The following is a 24,848-nucleotide window of genomic DNA, read 5'->3' as shown; positions in this document are numbered from 1 at the left end:
GAGACAGAATGGCCAAAGCAGCTTCCCCAGCCCCTGTTAATCATGCTACCCTGCTTGAGAACTAGGAAGTCTAAATTCCTGAGCTATGGGAACTCTGAGGCCTTGTAAGCAAGTGTGAATGGAAAAGAGCAGCCTTTATTACAACTGCTTGAGGAGCACAGTAAGTAGGAACTATAGACTGCCTTCCAAAATAGAAGTGTTCATTGTAGACCCTGAACTCCTGTGAGCAAGGACCACATCGTGAGTCTGAATGGATGTGGTTAGTGCTCACTGAATAGCCAGCCCCAAATAAAAAGTCAGTTGTTGTTCATACCAAAATCTCCCTCAAGCCACAAAGGAGTGGTAGTACTACTGAACCAGTAGCTGCATATATCAAGATGTGCTGCAACGCTCAATGGTAGAGTCACAGACCAAAGCCTAACACATTTCTATCTTTTGTTGTCCAAACTGTTTTTTTAATAAAGACACCAACCATTAAGATACGGGAAAGTTTACAGATTGATCTGCCCTCTTTGAATGGAAACTCTGTAGCTGCTAAAGCACCCCCATGTGTTGCACAGTGCCTCGCTCAAGCTCTACAGTCACACTTCATAAAAAAATCTTCGTAAGACTGTCTCCTGGCAGTGTCACTGTACTTCCCCTAATACAAACACTTTAAAAATGCCTCTAAGGCTTTTTCTTCCCTCCAGCTCTCACCCCGCAAAAGAAAGTCTTTTCATTTAAAGGAGAATAGTACTTCTTAAGTACAGACCCATCACTTGTTAATTCAAGTTCACTGATTGGCTTTAAAGTCATTTCTTCCACTTCTGCTTTATCCCTTTAGTCTTCTTAAATTTCTTCTGTTGCTTGGGTCCTCTTGCTGTTTCTAATTTTCTCTTCTTCTCACTGGGAAATAGGAACAAAATATCTGTTAAAAATACACTGGATTCCCATACAGCTGGGAAATTTTTGTTGTAAGGGGGGGGGGGGGGCGGCGAGGGTCTGCATAGAAACGTGGTTGGGAGAAAATATTTCCAATTTCTTGGGTCATTTAAACCGGTGCTAGAGAATGCCCGAGCAAGAGTATGACCTAGGTTTTCTAGTGTCTTCAGATTCTCTAACCCAATTTGAATCCCGTAAGATCTTGATTTTTAGCTTTTGTCATTGCTTTTTAAGACTTAAAGGCAATTCATATAGGGCATCTGGAATTCAGAGTACCTAGAAAAAAAACTACCACTGACAGTTTTAAGTATACAATTTTGTTCCTGTCCTAGATTCTGACTAGAGCAAATGTGACAGAGCTTCGATCTTTATAAGCACTGACAAGACTCCCTCATTCCTGCAAGGCTTCTGGAAACTCACAGCTTCCAGCATTCATGAAAAAAAACATGAATATACAAAGGGTGGAAGAGAGATCACATAATTACTTCAGCTGTCAGGCACCCCAGGAAGGGGAAAATAAGCAGGCAAGTCTCAACTACAAACCCCCAAGGAAAAGATGAGGAAAGACTCTATGCTGGGCAAGGTAAAAGAAGGACGATGGATGAAAAGGAAGGAACTGCAGAAACATAGACTCAATATTTTGCAGGCTTAAGCTCAAACCTGAAATAATTTTTCTTCCCTAAATTTGCATTTTCTCCAATCAGAGGTTCCCACCCAGTGTTAGTTCCCAAAGCAAATGGGACAGTTACATGGAATGAGTTCTTCCGTTAAAAGTGACCCAAGGGAGACACAGTACCAATTTATGTGCGTGATGAGGGTCAAGGCTTAACCCCAGGAGTATACTCTAGAGCAACACCAAATTCCTAGCAGCAGTCTTGCCATTAGAGGAACCACTGACTATCCAGTAGAGCCCTCAGGTGCTCACAACCCTGATCTCCCCAGGAAAACTGAGCATCTACCAAGGACGCTAAGTTAATTTTATCTGCATTTAACTCTTCAGCTTTACTCTTTTGAAAAACGTTACAATAAAGCCAGCAGGAAAGATAAGAGAGACCTCTGTGGAGTATTTCAACTTCCTTAACCTTTTCAAACTGACGACAGATGCGTTCTGTCCTGCTTTGCCCAGCACCTCATTCCATTCTTCGTCATCACCCCGGATAATGTATCTAAGTGAAAAAGGTAAAGGAAAAAACAAGTAAAATTGCTAGCACGAAGTAAAAAAAATAAGGTGATTATATTGTCAGGCACACACTACTCTACAAAGCCACTGTGTCAGCACCCAACCAAATCAGTATTTAGAAACACATACAAAACTAGACTGGCAAAGGGACACAATAGCCTGTCACGACTCTGTCAGCAGACTCAGTCCAATCTACGTCAATAGCAACCCACAATTGTCCCCATCCAAAGCTAGTCAGTGTCGAACGAAGTTCTCTCAGGAGCCCCTATTGTAAACATCACAAAACCGTTCTATGAAAGCCTCTCATCAGACAAGCAGAGTGCTGAGTAGAGCACATCTGTTATGAAAGCAAAAAATAAGGCCACAAAGGTTATACTTTCCATGGCAGTGGTGATAATTCTACTTTGCCCACTAGATTTCTTAAAAGAGAGACCTTCAATCACTACAGCTGACAGCTGTAGGTCTGACAACCACTACCAGATCTATATTCACTATACAAATTTCTTTATAAAAGCTTGAGGGCTTTTTTGCTTTCTCCCCCTCCAAAAAAGAGGAGACAGATGGTTGTGGTGGTAAAGGAAGAGGATGCAAAAAGCAATGGCTTGTAACAGAAAGTTAGCTAAATTAGCAGCTGGTCTTAGGCCAGCAGTAAGCTTGAACTGTACAGTTTTTCTGTATCAGTCCTGGAAAAACTGAAGACCTACAGCTTGCTTTTGAAAAGAGAAAATAAGACAACAACTGCTATTCAAATAAGCTCATGTTCCGTGCCCCTTGCCTGGGTGTTCAGGTACCCTGGAAATTACATACAAATTTAAGTAGACAAAGCAGTCATGTAGCAAAATTGAGTGGTTGCTCTCCATCTCAAGTTCTTAGAGATTTATAATAGCCTAGCCTTTGTTCATACAAGGCTGAACAATACGGGACAAAGCCTTTCCAAATCCAACAGCTCTGTCTCTTCCATTAGTTTTCTATAACCTGTAGTGAAAAGTGTTCAAAATAGATTTTTGTCTCTCCTTCCTCACAGAAGAGAACAGAAACCTATTTCTGGGTGCAAAAAAAGGGAACATGGTCCAAAGTGACAAACAGCTATGTAACTATCAACTCTAAAAAATGGAATTAAAACTTTTAGAAAAATTCTGGTTATATTGTTTTCCTAATGTGACTGACTTGCAAGTGACTTCAAATCACATCCATTTTTGTTCTTCCTTCAAACAAGGCAACGAAAGATTCAAAGAAGCTTTTATTCCTTTTCTCAGATTTAACAGAGATTAATCTAGAGCCACAACAGACAACGTTTCTAGGATGTCAGTATAGTAAACAGAATTTTTAAGACAAAAAGTGAGAGGAAGAGAGAGAAGGGAGAGAATGAGTGGCATGTGTAACTCCTGTTGGTCCAGAAAAAGAGACATCTACTGACACTTCAAATAAATTGCTGTTTCAGCAACTCAGTATCCTACAAATTGTCCAGCTCTACAGCAGTTAAACAGCATCCGTGCACATGGTAGTTAGTAAAAGAAGCTCTGGTTGGTTGTTCTTTTTCTGTTGGTTTGGGTTTTTTTGGTTAAAGAAGAGAATATTAAAATTAGCCAGGTACTATTTTGACTTGAGTTTGCACACACAGCTAAGCTGGATAGCAGACAACAGGACCTGGGTATCCTGGGTTGAGGAAACTAATGACTGTTCCTGGAAGCACGGGAAACTGGAAAATGAGAAACAGTCCACAGCCAGGCAGCTTGCTTTATTACTCCATACCGTAGAAATATGTAACTTATATATGTATAATGTACATACTGTGCACAGCCAGGATCAAGAATGACACATAGATACATACCAAGAGCTACTGCCATGAATAATTTACCATTTAAGTGACAAAAGAGAATGGAGGTAAAAGAAGAATGTGCTCAAGCTCATGCCAGAGGCAGTGGGGCAGAGCTGAGAATTGATCCAGCATTCCTGTTGGCAGTACATCTTCTGTTTGCAGTACTGTACCCACACGCCAGCCCCAACTCTAACAATTCAGTTCTACAGACAGACAGATCTCACTGCGGATCAGCTGTGATCTGCTGACTCACAAGCTTTTGCTTTCTGTTCAAAGTACCAGCAGAAAAAGGGCTGTCAGTAAGTTCACGCTTAGGAATACGACACACATCTCGGGCAACGAATTCATGTACTGAGGTAAACAGGTGTGACGTAAACAGAAGTGACTGAATTTAATTCATGCTGGAAAGAATGTTTTGAGTGTGAAACAAAGCAGCTGCTAACAGAGCCGATAAAGACCAAGTTATTGGTTGTCAGGCACACAATACCCAAAGTTATCGTCAGCGTAGCAGCATATACTTATATACCCACTGCTATTTCTCATTTATTGATGGTTTGAGATTGTGATACTGCAACTACAGCCTTGTGCACAAGTCTCAGCAAGATGCACGAGTGACCTGGCATTAAAACAGGTATCAGGGGAAAACTGGATTTGAGACTCATGCAGATAAATTCTTACTGTGTAAGGTCCATTTCCTTCAGCTTCCCCACTTCTTGCTTGTGTTTTTCTTGGAATTCCTTTGCAGCTTCTTCCTACAACAGGACAGCACAACAGATGCATTAAGCTCTAAGTGCAACAGTGACCGTGTAAGGCAAGGAATATGCCTTTCCCACTGAAAGAGAAGTACATCCCCTAAAACAAATACCAGATGATCCCAAAAAGCTTACCTCTTTTATGTAATTGAATTTTTATGTTATTTGTGTGCATGTAATATATAACTCCAAGAACATCTTGGTAGGTTCTGCATAAAATCTATATTGCAGATTAGCAAAGTATGACTATAAGCATGTAACACAAAACTGTCAGATTTTAACTACCATAAAGTGACAGACCTGATGTGGAATTCTTTCCATCCAAGACAATTTAGATTACAAGGCTTCTACACCCAAGGGAACTCCATGAAGTGTTTACATATGTATGAAGAAGAAAGCTCATAATTACCAAATCATCATTTAAAGATTTCAGTGTTGGCTCCATTACAATATCCTTTGTTGCCACCATCTGCTCCTCCACAGCTTTTTCCTGGACTGTGTTGAACAACTGTAAATGAAGTAAGCCAACACATGTAAGACTTGCTGATGTTTCTTCTAGGTTATTGCTTTAAAATAAGTAAGAAATGTTGTCTGTCCCCATGAAACTCTTCTAACCTTGCAAATATTATCAGGCAGTTGTTTATTTCTGATGCATGCATTCCATCATACTGAAATAAAAAGCTCAAGGCTGCTTCCCTAAGGCAGAATTATATACAGCTTTTATAAAAAGTATAAAACTAAAATCAGTCAGCACTCAATGTCACTCGCATAAATGCAGAGAACTCTTCGTTTACAACATACTTTATTAATACAGCATCATTTGATTAACATTTGCAGCTAAAGCTGCTTTTTTTTTTTTTTTAATGTTACTTACTTTGAGATAATAATAAGTGCATTACACGGAGCAAAACACCTCTCCAGTGAGCAATCCCTGCCAGACTGCAACAGCTTTGGTACTGTATCCTGATCCTTGAGAACCAGAGGCCCCAGGCTCAGCAAGCAATTGCAAGCAGTTGGCAAGTATTCTGTCAGTGTCACCATTTGATAACTCATCACGTTACTCACTTTATCACAGACATTGGAGAGAAAGAAAACCAGATCCAAAACTTTCCAATCATTTCACTGAACTTCAGGTCTACCTCTAAATAACATTGGAAAAGTGTTGTTTTCAAGAAAAGTTGAGATGCCACCAATGCAGTAAACAATCATAAACAAATGGCTGAGGCTCAGCTGGCGACATGGGTTGTATGCTCAGCACTTTGGTCAGGCCATGTGAACATTTAAAACCATCAGACAAGCACTATTATTTGCAAAAACACTACATAAATCAATGCCATAAATACTTGCTTTTTCCACTGGGCTTTTCCCATCTTACAAAGAAGTTTCCCGTCAATTATTTGGGACATGTTAAAGATACACAGTTCTGATGCAGCTTCCTGTTAGTGCCAGGCTCAGTACTGCAATCACACTTTGGTCCAATACAACCAAGACAAAGCTTTTCATGATGCTGTTACCTGAACTACTTTGCGGATGATTCTGTTGAAGAGGCCCATCAACTGACTGCTGGGCAGTTCTACCTCCTTTTCCAGTTGGTCCAGTGATTTATGCTGTAGGCCAATCCCCAGAAAAAGGGCCTGAGAAAATGACATGGATTACAGTTACAGAGGCTTTTTAGAGCAAATATAAATATACAGCTTTGCTCAGATATGCTGGAACTCCCCTAAATTATTCTGTAGACGGCAGGTGCCATTCCATACTTAGTGCAGACAAATACCTTTCTCCAGAAGTACGTTTCAAGAGCCAGAAGACTTTGAGGTGTTTTTAAGCCACACTTCCCACCACACTATAAATGCAGAGTACTTCACTGAACGCACAACAGAATATGATCCCTACAAATTTTATTCAAAGCAGACACTGACTGACCGTGGAAGAACACTACAAGCAGGACAAATCACGAAGAGGACTACAAAAGAAGCAATTAACTGAAGCAAAGTCCTGTTTTAAAGATGACACGAAACAGGAGACTATTCCAAATATATATATAAAGAGAGGTGAAGCATGGCTTGTTCTCAGTGATACATACCGACTGTGCAGCAGAGAGAGAGATATCACCCATCTGGTTCAGAAAAAACATCCTCGCAATGGTAGGCACCATATCCATGATGAGATGATAGTCCACCATGTTGCGAGAGTACATCTCTAATCTCTTCAAGTCATATGGGATAAAAACTGATTCTAGTTCAGCACGGCTGATGGCTGATGAGTACAATAAAAAGACAACAATGTCAAGACTATTATTCATAGCTATCCAGGATCTCAGTATTTAACAAGTTCCTTTTCACACCACTGAGTAAAGGACAACTGCTATCCCATAGGTTCACTTCCCAACATGCTTCAGAATTCAACACACTAGCTACAACACTGCTATTCAGACTGTCTTGGTTATTCGAAGCCTTTTCAGACGGACATACACCCATATGAAAAACACTGCAACTGTCAAAACAGACCAGTGTATCAACTCAAAGATGCCAAAGAGACTAGTGAGGGCTGAGAAAGATGGTTTGCCCAGTCTTTTAACTACCTTACACTGGTTTTGCTGTTAAAGATCTTTGTTCCCTTGTAGCAGCAACCAAAACTCTTTCACCAAGACAAATACTAAAAACCCACAAGACACAGATAACCAAGTTCTCTCAAGAGGACTCCCCTCTGTTAGGCATGCTGAGAAAACAGCAATTTACTTTTAAGCCAGAAGTGACTGTCTTGTCTGGCCCCTTTTTTTATACGGCCTGTGTGTTTCCCCCAGCAAGTGCTGCACTGAGCCTAATAATATGCAGTTGAACTAAAGCCTCTCTCTTAGAAAGACATCACATTCCAGCTTCCAAATTTCTGATAACAATGTTCTTCATAAGATCCTAAGCAAGCTGCTCTGCCTACTGATCCTTGCTATTCAAGGCTTCCCTCTTTAATTCCACACTGGATTTGGCAGGTGTCAGTATCCATCCATTTTGTCATACATTTAGCTGTTACACTCAAGAGCCCGCTAATTTTGGGTTACTTAAATCTTTGATCAAAAAAGCAGGAAAAAAAACACCACATCAAAAAACTACCACTACCTGTTTCCAGTAGCAGAAAAAGTCCTCTTAGCTTTTACTTAGAAATACAAGCATTTTCTTGGATAATAGGAACAAAACACAGTAACCGAGCAAGAGCAATTCACGGCACTTCACAAGAGACATCATATAATGCATGTATTTGAGAATTCTGATAAACATATACATAAACTTTAAACTGCAATCTAACTGGACATTGTGAGCCAGGGTACTCACGTGGTTGTGGCTGCTGTTTGATATTTTTGTTCTGTAGAATATTCAGTGCCAACGAGGGAGAGAACGTGCTGAACTGGTAGGAAAGCAGAGAAAGGAACCGCCTCCTAAAATCTATAGGACAAGATGATAAAATAAATGATTCCTGTGGACCTCTAGAAAAAATATCCCAGAAGATTCTTCTACCATTGGCAAAATCAAAGTTACCTTTCCAGAAGGCAGTAAGCCAAGGCTCCTGTTCAGTGTCCTCTTCATTCAGCATCTTTAGCATGATGCACGAATGCTCACCAGTCAGGTCATTCTGATAAACAAGATGTATTTCCTATCATCCCCAAGAACCCTTTGCACTCTATGCTCAACTGAAGAAGGCAAAGGTCTTCTACATCAACAACAACTCATGTATCAACTGCTACTGATCACCACTACCTAATGTAAAACCTATGAACTTCTAGAATTTGGTAAATCCCAGTGCTGAAGGATTTTGGCTTCCTGAGCTAACCAGTAGGTACCAGCATTGCAAATTCCAGGTATAGCTCAAGAGCCAAAAAAATGCAGTGACAAGGAACAAATAAGTTATTGTCTCCAAAAGTACTATAACTGCTCATGATATTTTTTGTAAACACCTTGAAAAGCAAGAGCAGTTCAAGGGCCACTTGCATATTTTACCAATGACCACATTAATAATCCTCAACAGCTGCACCTTTGCTCTAATTTTTAAGTGCAAACTACTTAGATGACCACATTCACAACCCTAAAACTTTACTCCTTTAGCTAACTACAGGCCCAAAGAACAAAAATTAACATAAACCAAACCCCAAATGTAGTCTCAGAAAACTTTCCTGCCCAAATCACATCTCACACAAGCTAATGGAAAGATGCCCAGTGATTTCAATAGGGCTGGATCTCATTCAGAAACAGTATGCTACTTACTGGTGTCTGCCTTAGATAAACCGGCACAAATCCAGCACGTTTCCAAAACCTGGGAAAAGGGAAAAAAGAAAATGCATTGACAATTATGGAGCTGTTGATTCTACAATATACTTGTGGTTAAATGCAATCTATCTACCGTTCAAGAAAAACTGTTGAAAACTAGGCAAAAGTCTGTAAGACATCCCACCAATTAATGAAAATGAACACTACAGAAAGTAGTAACAGCAATCAAACTGATCGGAGTTCTAACTTAAAGGAGTGAAAAATTATGATTGTGATATCAAAAAATGAACAAACTTGTAAAGACTGAGAGACTTGATACAAGAGTTATTGTATCTGACATGCTTCCAGGACCTTCTTTAAAAACAGGTAAACAGGTTTTGACCAATAATATCAGAGAGTCCGAAGGATACCCTGGGGGGGCCGAGGATTTACAGTTTACTTCAAAGACTCTGCTCTTCTTCAGTGAATGATGATTTTCCCTGGCAAATTCCAGGTTTCAGATAGTCACTTGTGGACCAGAAAGAATCCCAGACTGATCAGCAAGATCCTGCTGACATCCCTTTCCATCCTCCTGTTCTTTCTTGCGTCTTAGTTATGAACTGATCCTACAATTCATTTTGCACCGTCAAAGGAAGACTAGTATAAAAAGACCTGCTGAGACCAAACATATGGCATCCCAGAAAAAAGAAAGAAGCCAGACCCCAGAGCAACTGTCACTGGCAACCTACCTCCACAGGCCATGGGATGACTACTCATCAGCTGTGCAGGATGCTGCAAAATTTCAGCAGGAAGACCTGCATGTGCACCCCAGCCTCTCCCTACCCCACTGTCTGTCCTTCTTTTATCTATCCCACCACAGCTAACAAATAATTAATAAAGAAGTAGTGAAACACTTTATTCTCCCCCTCTGCCCCAATAGGGATTGTTCAACTAAAGTAAACATCTGAACCATTTGCTTTATAATTTGCAAAGACTAAGACTATTTCACAATAACCGTTCAGTTCTGTTGCTCTCCTGCACAGCTAAACAATTCACCACCACATTTTGGCAGGAACTTTGCAGCATGGAACGAAACAGACTATAGTCTCTGTATCTGAAATGCCACGTCGCACATAGGCGTCTAACATCATTCCGACTGGGTCAGTCACAAGTTGGCCTCCACTGTTCTTACTCCTTCTGTTGAACTCAGTCTCATCTCCGGTGCTTGTACAGCACCCTAGGTCCTCTGTAAGTGGGGGTAGGCCAGTAAGGAACCAATTTTATAGAGTTTGATAATATTAAAAAAGAAAAACTGAGCAATTAAAGCTAATTAACTGTTTCGAAGGGCCACAGAGACAACCACGAAGGGAATGTGTTCACCTTCAGAAGGAGTTTGACGAAAAACTACCCTGAATGATGCACTTTTAGGATCAGCGTACTGTACATCAAGAAAAGGTCTTACAGGAGAAGTGGACTTGGAGCTGTCCCAGTTTTAGAAATCAAGTGAAATATGCAGACATAAAGAGAATATCCAAGGGCTAAAATATCTGCACCTATATCTATACATTATATTATTTATATAAGTTATCTAATACATACTAATTATTATTACATATCTAATTTATATAGTTATATTTTTGTACTGGATGTAACTAGCAAATAGAGTAAAGTCTTACTTGAGTAATCTTGGTGTTAGGCCATACGATACCCCTAGATAGTCTAGGTTTTCAGCTTGTCTCTCACTCAGTTTGAGAAGTAAAGGAGGCAAGTCTTTCCGAGGTGTCACAACCTCTTCTAATAAACTAACAGTCTGAAAAAGAAAGTGGAAATGGGTTAGTAGCAATCCTCACAGAAATCCACAAATTAAATCTCTTATTCTTTACAAAAAATAAATAAGAGTATTTACTCCTTACAGAGAAAAATCATTTTCAAGACTTACAGTGAAAAACAAACAACTTGGCACAAGAGAAAATACAAAAAATGAATTGAGCTCCATACCTCACTGCTTACAGTTGCAATTTCTTTTGGCTTTTGAATTGTTTTTTCTTCCAAACATAGGAATTTGCCTTCAAAGTACATTTGCAGTAAAGTCAGAGCCCTGCTGCCATAGCCCATCTGTGAAGTAGGAACAATACACTATAAGCAAAAAGATGTACCTAGTTTTTAAGACAGAGCAACAACACTCTCCCCTTACAAACCCATTAACAGTCATCAGTGCAGAGATCACTGAGTCACTGCAAAAATGCATTTTCTTTGCTACGTAGCAGCTCCATGGAGAAGGACACTATAGAACCTGGATGTCTGAAATCACAATGAGAGCCCAGTTGGTAGTTTAGGACTGTGTAATAATTGTTGGAGCTTAACTCTGGCACTCAGAAAATGCCAAACACCAGCATGAACATCTGGTAATCTCACAATAAATATCGCTGGATCTTGATTGTATACTGCTGCTTGGGATGCTGCCTAGCAATGACAGGAGCACTGATTTGCAACCCACCCAGAGAGAAGCAATGCCCCTCAGCCTGCTGTGGCATCTGACCATTTCTGTGCATCAGACATCATTCTGTTACTACCACTGGCTCAGTCCCCAAGCTTAAAATGCTGAAAACTGGAGTAATTTAAATGTTTGCCCTGTTCTTGAATTCTGCCTGTAGAGCCATTCTCATGGCTCCGCTGCTGACTATTCACAATAACTGGGTTCCAAAATACTTTACCCCCTGATAATCCGGATGAACTGCAATACGAACAACACGCCCACCAGAGAGGCCCCCAAAATCCGGATCTTGGAACTGCGTAAAAGACAAAAGTCAATTTAAAGAACACAGATGGGTACTCTGGAAATAAGAAATAGTGCTGCAATATATCGTGGTGTGAGTACACAGACAAATTATTCACCTGCTCTGAAATGGTCCAGGGAATAAGATCACCAGAAGCTTTCTTTCCCCTAGAAAGGCTATTCATGATAGACTGGCGAGAGATCTCTCCCTCCATGCACACCTGCCAGGAAAGGTAAAGAGCATTAATGGAGAAAAAGTATTTTCTCCTACAGTCACTCCACTACAGCAGAATCAAAATTTATACTCAGTTGCTGAGTTACTGCCCTTACGCAGTATTGACACTCCATGTAATCCCTGCTCTGCAACATGATGAGCAAACATGTATGTGCCAACAAACAGGCTCTGCCCCTAAAAGCCCTCTCAAAAAGCACACCAGTGGGCCAGCCAGGTATGTCTGATGCAGTAGGCATTACACTACAGTGCAACCTGTGTTCTTAAGGAAGGAAGGAAGCATACAGTCAGATACTCAAGAGTCAAGGGCTGAAATATTTCTGCATCTCTAAGCATGTACATCTGAGGAGTTTATATTTTTGCAGTTCTACTGCAAATAAAAGGAGTGCTAGAAACATGGGATAAGCAGAGTGAACCAGTGAACCAATTCTCTTTGCAGGAAGTTGAAATGGGAGGACAAAGTCATCTCTTGAACCAGTAGTTCAGCTCCTCAGAGGGCTCCTCAGGACAAACACATTGTGGAGACTGGGAAGTCTATGTGAAAGCATCAGCATCACAATGTACTTACAGAGCAATTAGTGATAATGAAAGCAAGTGGCAGGGGAAAATGGTGTTAATTCACCATTGTAACACACAAAAACCCACAGCTCTAAGCTATCATCTACTCCTAGACAGTACACTGCTCTCACAGAACACTAGCACTGCTTCATTGTTAACAGTTCACTTCAGATACATGCTGCTCTCTTACCTGAACAACAGCAAGTACTTCTGGTAATGAATTCTGGGTAGGTGGAACAGGTGGCAAAAGGCAAAAGAGATGATGGGCAGGTGCATCAGATAGCATCTGGAGGTCATTGGGTGAGTTCTGGAGGGTAAAGACACATAGAAAGTTGAAGAATTATTCCATGAGAAGAGCTTCAAAGTCCAGAGTAATGTTAGTAGCTGACCTGTAAACTATCCTCCATTTTCTGAATTTAGGGCTATTAAGAAACTTGGAACTAGTACAATATCGATGGATGAAGAAGCTCACAGGCCAGTTCATGGCTGTTATACCACCAGACAGTATTTCTTTTTCTCAAGTGAAACTTCTTGCTCTAATATGTATGGAACTGAACTTTCTGTTTTTATATAGCTACTTCTCTCTTAATCTAACAAACCTTAAATAATTTTTTGTTAATTGTCAGATTTTTAGTATTCTACTTCAGTACTTACAAGCTTCACCACTCACATTTACTAGTCACCCATGGTCTTGAAACCTTGAGATGAATTACTACTCTTTTCAGGAGTACAATGGTACTACTCTTTTAGTTAACTTCAGGCTACCAGAATATGGTAGAGAGAACTGTAGAAGAGGTTCATCACTGATACTATTCTAACAAGCTTGTAGGCTTATCTAGGATTTAGTCTCCAGAATTTCTCAAGAGAAAAATATTCCAGATATCTGTAAATCCATTATATTCAGCCAAGACCAAGGCAGAGAGCTTCTCAGAGAAAGAAGAATACGGATCTGTATATAGCAAGAAGTAACTGAGGCAGTTCAGAAATCTCAGTTAGGCCAATTCAATTAGACTGTCATAACAAGCATTGCTCCCTCCACACAATTCCTAGCCAAAATTTTGACAGAAGTAGCACAAGCTTTACCTTGTAGTGTGAAGCCACATAGAGGGCCATCAGCCTCTGCAGAAAAACTTCTGATGCTCTGTGGTAACAAAAAAGCGTGTCTCTATTTACATAGTATCTAAACACAGGGGTTAAGGAAACAACTTGAAAAAGCTCCTTGTTGGTTTAGGTGTAGTATTTCCAGTACAGCCTTGGGCTACATGCTGACTTGTGCTCTTAAGCTCTATCGACAAGAATGAATGACTTTGGGCAGTGTTCATAGCTTTCACACCCTTCATCTGTAAAGCTCAACCTTTTGTAACTCCAACAAGGACTTGCCTCCATTCAACCCTTCCTTAGGATTGCCTCTGCAGTAAAGCTGGGGTTGGGTAATGTCCTGGTAACACACACCACTGGTATTAAAAGGCAGTGGTAAGAGCGTAACTCCAGAAGCGTGGTCTTAATAGACTATTGCCAAAAGATTGTGTGCTGAGATTATCATGTTAGCTGTAGAACCCACTACTATTCAGCTTGAAAAAGCCTCCTTCACCTGAAGGCAATACATTTTGATCAGAGCACAACATCTGAGTAAGGATACAGCTCACAAGTCTCAGGCAGCGGGCAGCCGGAGATAATTCTGGTGATGCTGAGACAGTCCAAACACAGCAGATCATTTAGCCACTTTTCAACTGGGTCACCAGGGGCATATCTGATTGACTCATGGAGGGAGACTTCATGCAATGTACGAGCTGCAACAGATTTTAGAGAAAAGCATCTAGTGTTGGAAGCTACAGATAGCAAAGAATACAATAGGATCAGTGTCCTTTGAAGGGTTCCCAGGAGATTAGAATATCATTACTTGCATAGCTTTCATCCCTTAAAAGCCTTTACATTTTAAAAACATGAGGGAAAAAAAGAGGAGAGTTCCTTCATTTTCCTATACTGCTGCTTTCCTACAGCTGCAAAGCACATGGACACATGGGATACCCACAGGGCTTGCCAGCACCAGAGATCACGGTTATACGTTGCAACCCAGAATACAATGGAGTACCTGAGGTGAGTTTAGCTGTAGTTGTAGATTTGTTCTCTGCTGTCATGGTGACTTGGGTTTGGGCACTCTGTTGACGGAGCTGCTGAATGAGCTTCAGAGATAGTGATCGACCAGTACCCTCATACCTGAAAAGCAGAAGACAAAAGTCTGAAGCAAATAACCAAAGAGCAATCTTGAGCCATGGGGAAGCTCCAGCACAGAACTAGGCTGCCATCCAGAGCTATGGGCTGTTCTGAGGCCTGTGAGGGCCCCAACCACGTGTGAGAATCGCTGCCTTTTAACGTTCTTGTGCATGTAGGACAGCACAGCCTACCCTGTCACTTTCTCAGTCTCACCATATTGGAAGGAAGATGTCATTCTTCCATCTCTCCTAACAGACTTCAGAATCCTGTTTATATATTAGCAGAACAGAGAGGTGCAAGTCAAACACTTCATGAATCCGCGGTGGAACCAACAGAAAGCAGCAAGTTCAAGTACTGACTCTTGGTTATTTTAAGGAGCAGTTCCATGACAGATCAAGAATTAGCATGATCTGAGGTAACTGTGTAATAAAAAAAGTACTGTACACAAGAAATAGTCCACTTGCACAACTGCTTTCCCAGGTAGACAGTTGCTGCTCAAGCCTTACCCATTGATTGTAGAAGCCATGAAAACAAGATAAGGGCCTAGCAGGTTTTTCACCAGGGGCAGAGGAATGGCAGCGGCTTCATCAATCACAACAAGTTCGGCTTGACCCAGTTTCACAGAATCAGCAGGGTGTATGTACTGCAAGGAATGAGAGAACACCGTCACTGTCAACAACAGTTTGTCTGGGCATTAGGGAAAAGTCAGAGTTGGCAAACCTGAAGCTCTGAAAAGCTGTTTGTTGTCACTGTTCTCCACAGCCATCAAGCCAGAGACTGAGACATGAAAACAGTTGGGAGAGGGTTCGTGTTACCCTAACAAGGACTGAGTCACACATCTTGTTTTGCACATTTCCACATAAATGTCTCTACAGAGATCATGAAAGTAAAGGAAAACTAATCACTAGAAACATATGCTCTTCCTTCACTGTTTCTTTTACCTTCTTTTGCTTTTGTTTCAAGAAGAAATCCACAAGCAATTACTGAGGGAGCTTTGTAATCTACAAGTTATTCACAGAAAGAAATAAGACATTTTGTGAAAGTCACTCACCAGAAAAAAAGGTCTACCTTAAAGCAAAATCAATCAGGACAGTTACACATCACATAAAATGAACATGCTTAAAATCAAAACAACTACAGCATCGGTAAAGCCAACAATTAGGAACAAAAAGCAGAAAGGCAAGAGTGCAAAAGAGACCAGGTACCTGAATGGTCTGCCTGTGCTCCTTGAACACGTTCACTCTGACAACAGCCTTGTTAAACTCAGGATTTAAAGACTGAACAATCTCATAGTCTAGATGCTCCTGAAAGAAAACATTTTTAAGCAGTATGAACAAGCCAAGATCCAAGAAAAATATCATTTACCATTATCATCACAATAAGCTCACTAAGAGTACACTGTTATTTCAGATTCTAGTTAAAAACTCTTATAACAAATGCTTTAGAGGCCTGAGAACTGAGAAATTATTTACTTATGTTAAAAACTGTTTCACAAAAAAAAAAAAATTTTCCCAACCTAAAAATAGAGAAGGAAACATAACCGTACTATGATTCACTTTTGCAGAACATTATTAAAAGGGCTGATGGGGGAAAAGCTGGTAGCTAATATATATAAACAAAAATCACAGATGAGATGCAAAACCCCTCCTAAACAGGAACGCTGTAAAAGTATTGTAAAATAGTCTGCGCTCCTTACCTGATACTGCAGTGCATCAAAGCCTTTAAATATGAACTCAAAGAGAGTGTGAAGGTTATCAGGGCTTGGAGATGTGACAAAGATATTGGAGTAACTGCACAGAAAAAGAAAGCAAGAGTTTAACTGTTTTTCTACATATTCATACTAAGAGGGGCTGATTTTACCTAACAAACAAAACACAGCAGATTCCTTTAGACACTTATCTCACTTCATGTGTGATTATTTTGATTTTTAAAGACTGGGGTTTTCTTATTACTATAAAATAGAAAAGCTTGAATAGCAGTGTATGCAGCAATCAAAAGATATAAGAAGAATAAAAAGGAGGGATGTAGGACTGGAAATTACAAATATATTCAGATACTATAATCTTTTTTTTTTTTTTAATTAAAACTCACAGATGCAAATACAAGCCTGGAAGATGGGAGGATCACTCACCCAAAAGCTACTGCTCCAGCAATAGCCAGTCCCAAAGCAGCAGATTTACCACGTCCCCTGGCTGCTGTTAATGCCACAGTGCTCCGCAAAGTCTTCTCAGAAATGGCTTCAATAAATTTCAGAACTGCTTTTGCCTGATGATCAGAAAAAACAGAAAACAAAAATCAGCTGTGTTTAAATTGCTTTCAGCATTACTTAGACTTACCACTAGGCCATGTCTTCTTTCCTAGAAGAGGAAGAAGGAAGAGAAAGACAAGATGGCAGAGCTGAACATTAAAACCCAGACAAACAACGTGCAAGAAGTGGTGATCTTGACCCATTGAGTTCTTGAAATTATTCAGCTCAAAACACAGATCAACAATCAGGACAGCAATTCTCAATTACTACCTCCATGCCACTGGCCACTGAGTATACTCATCTAGATGGGAAGTGGCACACTGCTCTCAGAGGAGGAAGACGAACATATCTGGGCAGTAAGAAGACCTACTATAAAAGGGCTTAAGCAGTGCACAGCTCTGGGAGCCACCAGGCTGAACTGCAGCTTCTCAGGGGATACTCTGAAACAGGAAAGACAATTGCAACAGGGCCTTCATTCATACTAGTCGTTGATTCTCAAGTTGGAATAAAAAAGGTGTAAGGGAGGCAGGAATAGGGGCATATTAAAACATGACAGGGATTTTCAACTTCTATTCAGAACTAAGCTGACCAGGAACTTCAGGCTAAGTTTTATGCTTATTTCAAACGCTTAGACTCATCAACTTTTTAAATGTGGACTTCTCCAGGTCAGCTTCCTGTCTCCCTTCTAGTCCTTCCACTTACTCTCAACTTGATGAAGAAAATCACTGATAGTGTCGTTGAGCTACAATCAGTTTTTTTCCAAACAGTTTTTCAGGGAAATTCTCTAAGCCCACACCCACCAATGTTCACACTCAGACTTGATTACATACAACAGTACATACAAACATCAGTACCTCAGTACCTAAGGCAACCTGTCAAGCACAGAGTAACTCAAATTTAAACACCACACCAACCTGATCCAGAGTTTTACAGCCGTCCACCAAAACTCCTACAGGCTGTGTATCCTGCAAGCTCTCCTTCAGTTCTTTCAGCTCCAAGTCCTGCGGCCGGAGGCTGTCCTCCTATAAGCACAGGATTTACCATAACAGGATTAGTAAAGGACACTGTGGCACAATTATACCTTTGTGATGTCTTCTGTTATCTTTTATCAGGCAGAGAAAGGTATCTGAAAGGAAATATTACCACATGTTGAATATACTCCCTAGAAACAGAAAAATTTACATGGACAGACAGATATTTAACACTTCAGTTTTAATGCATCTTCAGGAAAACTGTTACACAAGAGGTGGGTATCCTGGCTCCCACAAGCTTGGAGGAAAAAAGGAAAGGATTTTTCAGCACATAGTAACTGGCAAATAGCATTGCTAGGCAGAAGAGACAATGGACACATTTTCTGAAGAATTTAATTCATTTTTCAGTCTTCAGTCTATTCCAAAATTTTATGATCGTTTTTATACCTGTCATACGATGCGCATACATTGCCATGTAGGGGGGAAAAACTACTGCAGCAGCAATAGGTCAGTTTTAAAATCAATATCAAGATTTTCAAAGCCAAACAATAAACTTGGACACAAAAGGAATAAATTTTAAAAAGGAATTAATTCTGATTTTCCGAGTTGCCACTTAAAATTCCAAAGGCATCAGTCTATTAATCCAACACACAAGCATTTGTGCTACTGTCAATATTGTTATAATGCTAAGCTGGATTTGGTTTGTTTTGACTTTTTAAAAATCAGTGCTCTGTTAAAATGTTTTTACCATCTCTGACAGAACCTAAGTTGGTATTTCTTAGGCCACATAAAACAGTTCAAAAGCTTAAAGATTTCTATTTAAAACTCGTTCCATTTTACTTTAGTTTACAACTGAAAATGATAAAAGGATACATTTCTAACAGTGCAAGCTACGTGTCTAGCTTATATTCAGTGAAATGTTTCCCGAGATGTAGCATGCGTAACTCAGAAATTGAAACAACTACCACAGCTTGTAGGTATCAGGTGTCTCCTGAGTTTGTAATATGCCAATTTCTAAAGTGTTTACCCACCATCCAACCCTCAAAAGTTCTTTTTATCTGTCTCATTCCAACTGTCCATCAGCTTGAAATCTCTCTATGCACTTCTGAAACAGCGAGCAGAGCAATTAAGCTCCACCTTGCCAGGCTAAACAGCAATACAGCAAAATCAATAAATACAGGCAAGCACACAAAAAATGCTGTGACAGAAAAAAACCCAGGAGAAGAAAAAAAAAGGAAAGCTTCCCATGCTTCACCCATACCAGGTATAATTTTTGCAGAACCTTCTACTTCCTGTCTGCAAGACCATTATTTGGTATAAATCAGGGTGAAAGGAAAGCTTCCTCCCTTTAAAATCTTCAACATACTGTGGTCAACTCAGGCCAATTTCTCCCAAGGAAAAGTGTCTGACTTTGCTTACTGACCTGCGACTGTGGTGGAACAGGTGTGATGTTTGCAACATGACTGGAGATGGGCAAGATATGCAGCTGATCATCAATCACGATGCAATTCTTGCATGAGGCCAGAGACAGAATGAACCTGAGCAGTCAAGCAAAGGCAACTCACTAGCAACACAATTACATTTTGGTAGTTAATTTAAACTCTTTTCTAAACCCAGACATAGTATTTACAGCTACTTACAGCTGAGCTATGACAAGTTCACACAACTGGCAGTATGCCTCTTACCATAAAATCGGGATCATCTACAATAAGACAGGCATCCACTTATCAGGATGCCTCCAAAGAGGAGCGCCAGCTAAAGATAATCTACCAGAGAGCATTTAAGCAGGAGGCAGCTGCATAAAAGTTAAGTCATGAATCCACAGCAATTGTGACAAGTGCTGACCCCCAAAGACTGCAGTCAGTGCTGGCTTATTCATCCTTCTGATTTCTGACATCACATAACCATCTGCCTGCATGCTAAAGAACAATTCCTGCAATTTTTCTACAGCTAGAGCTAGGGCTCACTCACTCCGTAAGAGCTGCTTATTCTATACAACAAAAGCAAAGAAAACATCTTTACAAGACACTTCTAAAACCACAGAGAATACTCCACACTAAGCAGTTTTATGTTTTACAGTAGAGCACTAAGTATCTGAACTTCAGTACACCTGGAGCATATGCTTCTACAGAGTGTTTCAAGAAAGGGACTTGGAACAGTTCACAAATTTGGGCCTACCTGCATATATCCCCTGTAACATATGCCAGAATTTTGTATACAGTTCCTCCAACAATAAACTGTATTCATTCCCAGAACAGTACGTGAAAACTTCACTGAAGCAGCCAAGAAGCCCTATTCCCATGCAAACCTATAGGATGCTTTCCTAATATGAATAAACAACATTGCTCCAGGTGCTTTTCTTGCGCATACAGCCTTTACGCTCTCAATAACTTACCTCTCATTAAACCGTCCTACCACGTCCTGGTGTGCCTCTGTTCTGTATCGAGAGTGTACATCCTGAAACAAAAAGAAGAATCTCGAGAACGAGCAGCAGTTAACGGTGACATTTAGAAGATTTTTACTCATGGGACAATCCAACTTCTTTTCCACTCTTGTGGATTACAGGCTTCCCTTCCATTAAAACTGCATTCTAGACAGGATCCTGATTTTCTGTTTGTTGTGAAACATCCACATTTTCCAAATACTTGTTAAAAATATACTTTTCCCACCAATAGTTTTCACAATGGTCTTACTTGTTCTTGCCTTAAAGGTCTACTCTGACAGGTACAGAACATTTCAAATACCTCAGGGATGCTAAGAAAATGTAGTCTATCACTTTAGTTCATCTACTGGCATTATTATTAATAGAAACAGTTCCTCTACAGGTAAGTATACTCAACGTGCATAAGTCATATATAGAAATATATAGCAGTTGTGAAGCTGATCTCACCTAGCAACAGGTCACAAAACACTCAAAAGGCCTATTCTTTTACTTAAATTTTCTGTTATATGGCCAGATAGCATAAATACTTCCCAAAAGTATTGTGAAACAAAACTTTCACGGTTACATTTGTGAACAACGGGTCTTTCTTCCTTGTAACCTAGCGGCATTTCAAAACATACAGGTTGGCAGAACTGCCTAAGCATAAGACACATTCAATCACAGACAAATGAAGGTGCAAGAAAGATGATGGAAGGAAGATCCTAGCCCATAACAGAAGCAAAAAATAAACACTTAGCATCACCATGATGTACCTGCTCATATAAAACAGACACATTAAGTTGAACATACCATAGTCATTGTATAGAGTTGCTTCAGTGAGTTCATAGTTCTCAGGAGAATCACCACAATTCCACCACCTTCTACTGTTTCAACTGTTCTAGCTAGCAGGTTTGGAGTCAAGGCTTCAAAATCCTACAAAATAAATAAAGCTTCAAAGTTGCCTAGAGTTCATTGGTGCAACTAGAACCTACTAAAAGGAACAGAAAACCTAAAAACATTATTTCTCAAATTTTAATTCACACTTAATACTTGCATTAACCAATATTCCATTAAAATTCTAGCAACAATGCTATCTCACCACCACAAAACTTGTAAATGATACACAAGGCCATCATAACTAAAATAACAGAAGCAACAAGTACTATTCCTGCAGCTTTTAAACTGAAAGCAATGAATACTAGTGCAATGTCCTTTTTAAGTCGAAAGTTTAATTCCTTACCTGAAGTACACACATGCCGAAAGTGTTACCAAGAATCTTATGAGTTTCATTGTAATAGCAGTAGCGAATGTTTGTGGCTGCTATGAATAACTCAAAAGGATCATCGTCCTTTATGTTTAAAGTTCCACTTTTAATCTTCTTCTGTAGTTGTCTCATCCTCTTCTTCCGGTGGCTGGAGAACAAAATTATACAGAAATTTTCTTGGAAAAAGGTTTGAGAAAAGTGCATTCAAGCCTACATTCAAGTCTAACTGGAAGTCAGAGCTCAGCCTCCAAGGAAAAAAAATCTTGGATCACAACTGCTGTTTTCGCAATATGTTCCCATGTGCCTTCAGCCCAAGGTGGTGGAAATCGCATGAAACCATCTGTTTTTGCAAGAAACTGCTTGGTTGGAATGATGCGGTTTCAGGTAACCCTTCCTGACTTTGTGTGCAGACTGTAAGTACATGCACAAATCTAAGAATTAAGATTTTAAACATTTTTTTCAAAATGCACAAATTCTAATGCTTAATCTGCATTCAGTCCTAAATATTACTGAGGCTAAAACACTGATGAATTAAAGTTTTGGCCTTTTGAGGTTAAAAAGGCGAGGGAGAAATAGGTACAGAACGAGTTAGCATGAGAGCTACAAGGAAGAAACCAGAAGTACCTAGTGCTGGTGTCAACTGTATGACGGAAGCCAAATTTTAGTTCTGGAAGACCAAACTTCCTACCGCTCCACCAAGAACTAATCTTGTTCCTCCTTACAACTGAATCACACAACCTATGCTCAGCAGACCAGTCATGAAGCATTTGCTTCACACAGAGCAGCGACCGCAGTGTGAGACACAAGATGTATCTTACCTGCTAAAGCCCAGCTCCTTTTTGTAACACCATAGGACAGAGGGTCTGGCCTTTACAGTTGCTTTAGACAACATGTGGTGAAGTATAACGACCTGCCAAAACAGAGAAACCTGCATGAACAACTATACCCACGAGCTAACACCGAACAGCAAAATATTTTTCTATACTTGATTCTACAGCTATGTTTTCTACTGGGCAACCCTGTGCAAACCAGAAGGATCTCCTGACATGTTGTGACGATTACATTCCGTTTTACAGACCTGTGTGTCTGTGCCTTCTCCAGGGCTACATGATACTGAAGACACTAAATTATACCTACCATTTCCTTTGCACTCTTCTTTGGCAGAACTGCTAACAACCGCAGAGACAGAAGGCGATTATTCCAAGCTAAATACAGTTCCTGGTATTTGTCTCTTAGTATAGATTTCGCATAACATATTTCAGACTTCTACAATTTAACATGATTTCATTTTGAATTTTAATTCTCTAGCAGGTTTGGCAACCCACCTCACTGCTATGTAGCCTGCACATTCTGTAAGCACACTCGCTGCTTTGGAATCCAACCCATCAGTGAAAATACCAAACACGACCAGACTCAGTGTATGCCCCACCAGAACTCACCCGCCCAACTCAGCAGTAAATTAATGACTATTTTCTTGTACTACCACCTGATCAACTCTTTATTTTCCAAGTATTTTTATAACTAGTTGCTCTTCCCCAGGAACTGGAACTAACTGAATTGACTTAACCCAAAATGTTATGGTTTTGCCATGCTGTTCTTCCCCTCTCCACTGGAAAAACACAAATCTAGAGTCTCCGAAGAGAAACGAGTTTACTGGTTAATTCCACACAACGTTACTGAGTAGGTCCAGTCCAAGTTCTGGTGCACCGACATCTGCAAGATGACTCAGGGCATAAAACATGCTCGAGTGCAAAACTGTAACATCTTACAACAGAACGGAGATAGGAAAGACGCCCCTGCTAAGCCAGAAAATTAAATATATTTTGCCCCAGTTTAAAAAAAAAAATCCGATTTGCGTGTACTCGCTTTTATTTAATGGTCACGAGATTCTCAAACAGGAGATGTTGAAGGACGAAGTCTCCCAAACCATTTCTATCACACCTTCGCCTTTCTGCACCGCGAGTTATCTCACACACACCGAGGCACGCCATGGCTCTGCGTCATTCCATGCGGGTTTTTAACACTTGCTTTACAGAGGAAAAAGCCGGTACCGGAGAATTACGGATCAACCGTTCGCCAAAAGGCTCGGTTCAAAACTAGCACACCCCCCCGCCCCGCAGGCAGGGCCAGGCCCTCCGCCCGCCGGGAGAGGGTTACCTGGTCCTTGCCGCGGTCACCGACCACCACGAAGAGGGCCCGCTGCCGCTCCGCCACCCCGTTCTCGATCAGCACCCGAATGCGGTTGTCTACTTTCCGGCGCTGCATGGCTGCGGGGCGCTCGGACCTCCGGCCCCGCCGCCGCCCCGAGAGCCGCCCGCCCTGGCGACAGCCGCCCCCTCAGGCGACAGCCACGCTCGCGGCGGCTCGCGGCACACCACGTGGGGGCGGCGCGGCCCGGGGCGCGCGCGCCGTGCACCGCGGCAGGACCTCGAGGCTGCCCCCGCCGTTCGCCTGCGCCGCCTTTTTTTTTTTTTTTTTTTTTTAAATATATATGTGTGTGTGTATATTAGTTTTTTTTTTTTTAAGGAGAATTTAAGCTAGTTTTCCACATGGGAAAGGCGCAGGGGAATTGAGGAAACACACGGTGATCAGAGCATCGACGATGCGTTTATTAATTTACAGTTCTAGCGGTTGTTCAACCCTTCCTGGTAGATGGTTCCTATTCACTCGAAGGGGCTCCTTGAGGAAGCTCATCGAGCAGCTGGTAAAAGCTGTTTTTAAGAGGGAGGCGGCTGTAGCTGGCAGGCAGCAATGCCCTCGGCCTCAGAAGACATCAGTCAGCTGCACCGCATCTGAGGAGACGGTGGAGAAGCCATGTTGTATGTAGGCCTGTCGGACCTGAAACTGAGCTAGAGAACATGTCACCAGCAGCACCAAGGACTCGCCTCAGAAGGAGTGTGTTGCTGTGAGAACAAACGAAGAGAAAGTAAATGCTTAAATAAGGAGGATTCTCTGTCTGGGGAAAAATACAGGCGTTCTGGAAGCTACTTTTAAAATCATCTGTCTCCTCAATTACGTATCGCAGATATCAAAACGATTTAGCACCTGCAAATAACGCAGACCCCTGCGACCAGCCGGCTCCCAAAAGCAGACAGAGATACAGACCAGTCCGGTGACAGGGGTTAGAAACTTCCATACCTATTATTTGTTTAGTTTGGTGACTTTTGTGTTAACTGACTACAAAAAGGGGATAAACCAAACTTCAATCGCAATAGCAACATCGATTTTATTTTTTTTGTTAAATCCTTTGTTCTAA

The 24,848-nt window shown here is 40.8% G+C and overlaps 1 protein-coding gene across 1 annotated transcript; it reads right to left on the bottom strand.

Moving 5' to 3' along the window:
• Positions 1–791: 791 nt before the first annotated feature.
• NAT10 (N-acetyltransferase 10) lies at positions 792–24,522 on the bottom strand (the record flags this gene model as incomplete). Its single annotated transcript, XM_082001116.1, has 28 exons — positions 23,750–24,522; positions 22,411–22,502; positions 21,569–21,740; positions 21,139–21,261; positions 20,302–20,363; positions 19,330–19,444; positions 17,850–17,957; positions 16,819–16,952; positions 16,384–16,477; positions 15,893–15,991; positions 15,194–15,330; positions 14,566–14,690; positions 14,113–14,263; positions 13,557–13,653; positions 12,664–12,780; positions 11,803–11,904; positions 11,622–11,696; positions 10,906–11,022; positions 10,584–10,717; positions 8,926–8,974; positions 8,203–8,296; positions 7,999–8,109; positions 6,756–6,928; positions 6,187–6,306; positions 5,082–5,180; positions 4,599–4,672; positions 2,004–2,087; positions 792–885 (listed from the first exon to the last, which is right to left on the bottom strand). Exons 1-28 carry the CDS (start codon positions 23,855–23,857, stop codon positions 792–794), a joined length of 3,060 nt encoding a protein of 1,019 aa, XP_081857242.1. The 5' UTR covers positions 23,858–24,522.
• Positions 24,523–24,848: the final 326 nt, after the last annotated feature.

Source organism: Phaethon aethereus (genome assembly GCF_964289735.1).
Source record: "Phaethon aethereus genome assembly, chromosome: 5".
NCBI lineage: Eukaryota > Metazoa > Chordata > Aves > Phaethontiformes > Phaethontidae > Phaethon > Phaethon aethereus.
The sequence above is the reverse complement of the archived record's forward strand: the minus strand, read 5'-3'. Positions and strand labels throughout refer to the sequence as shown.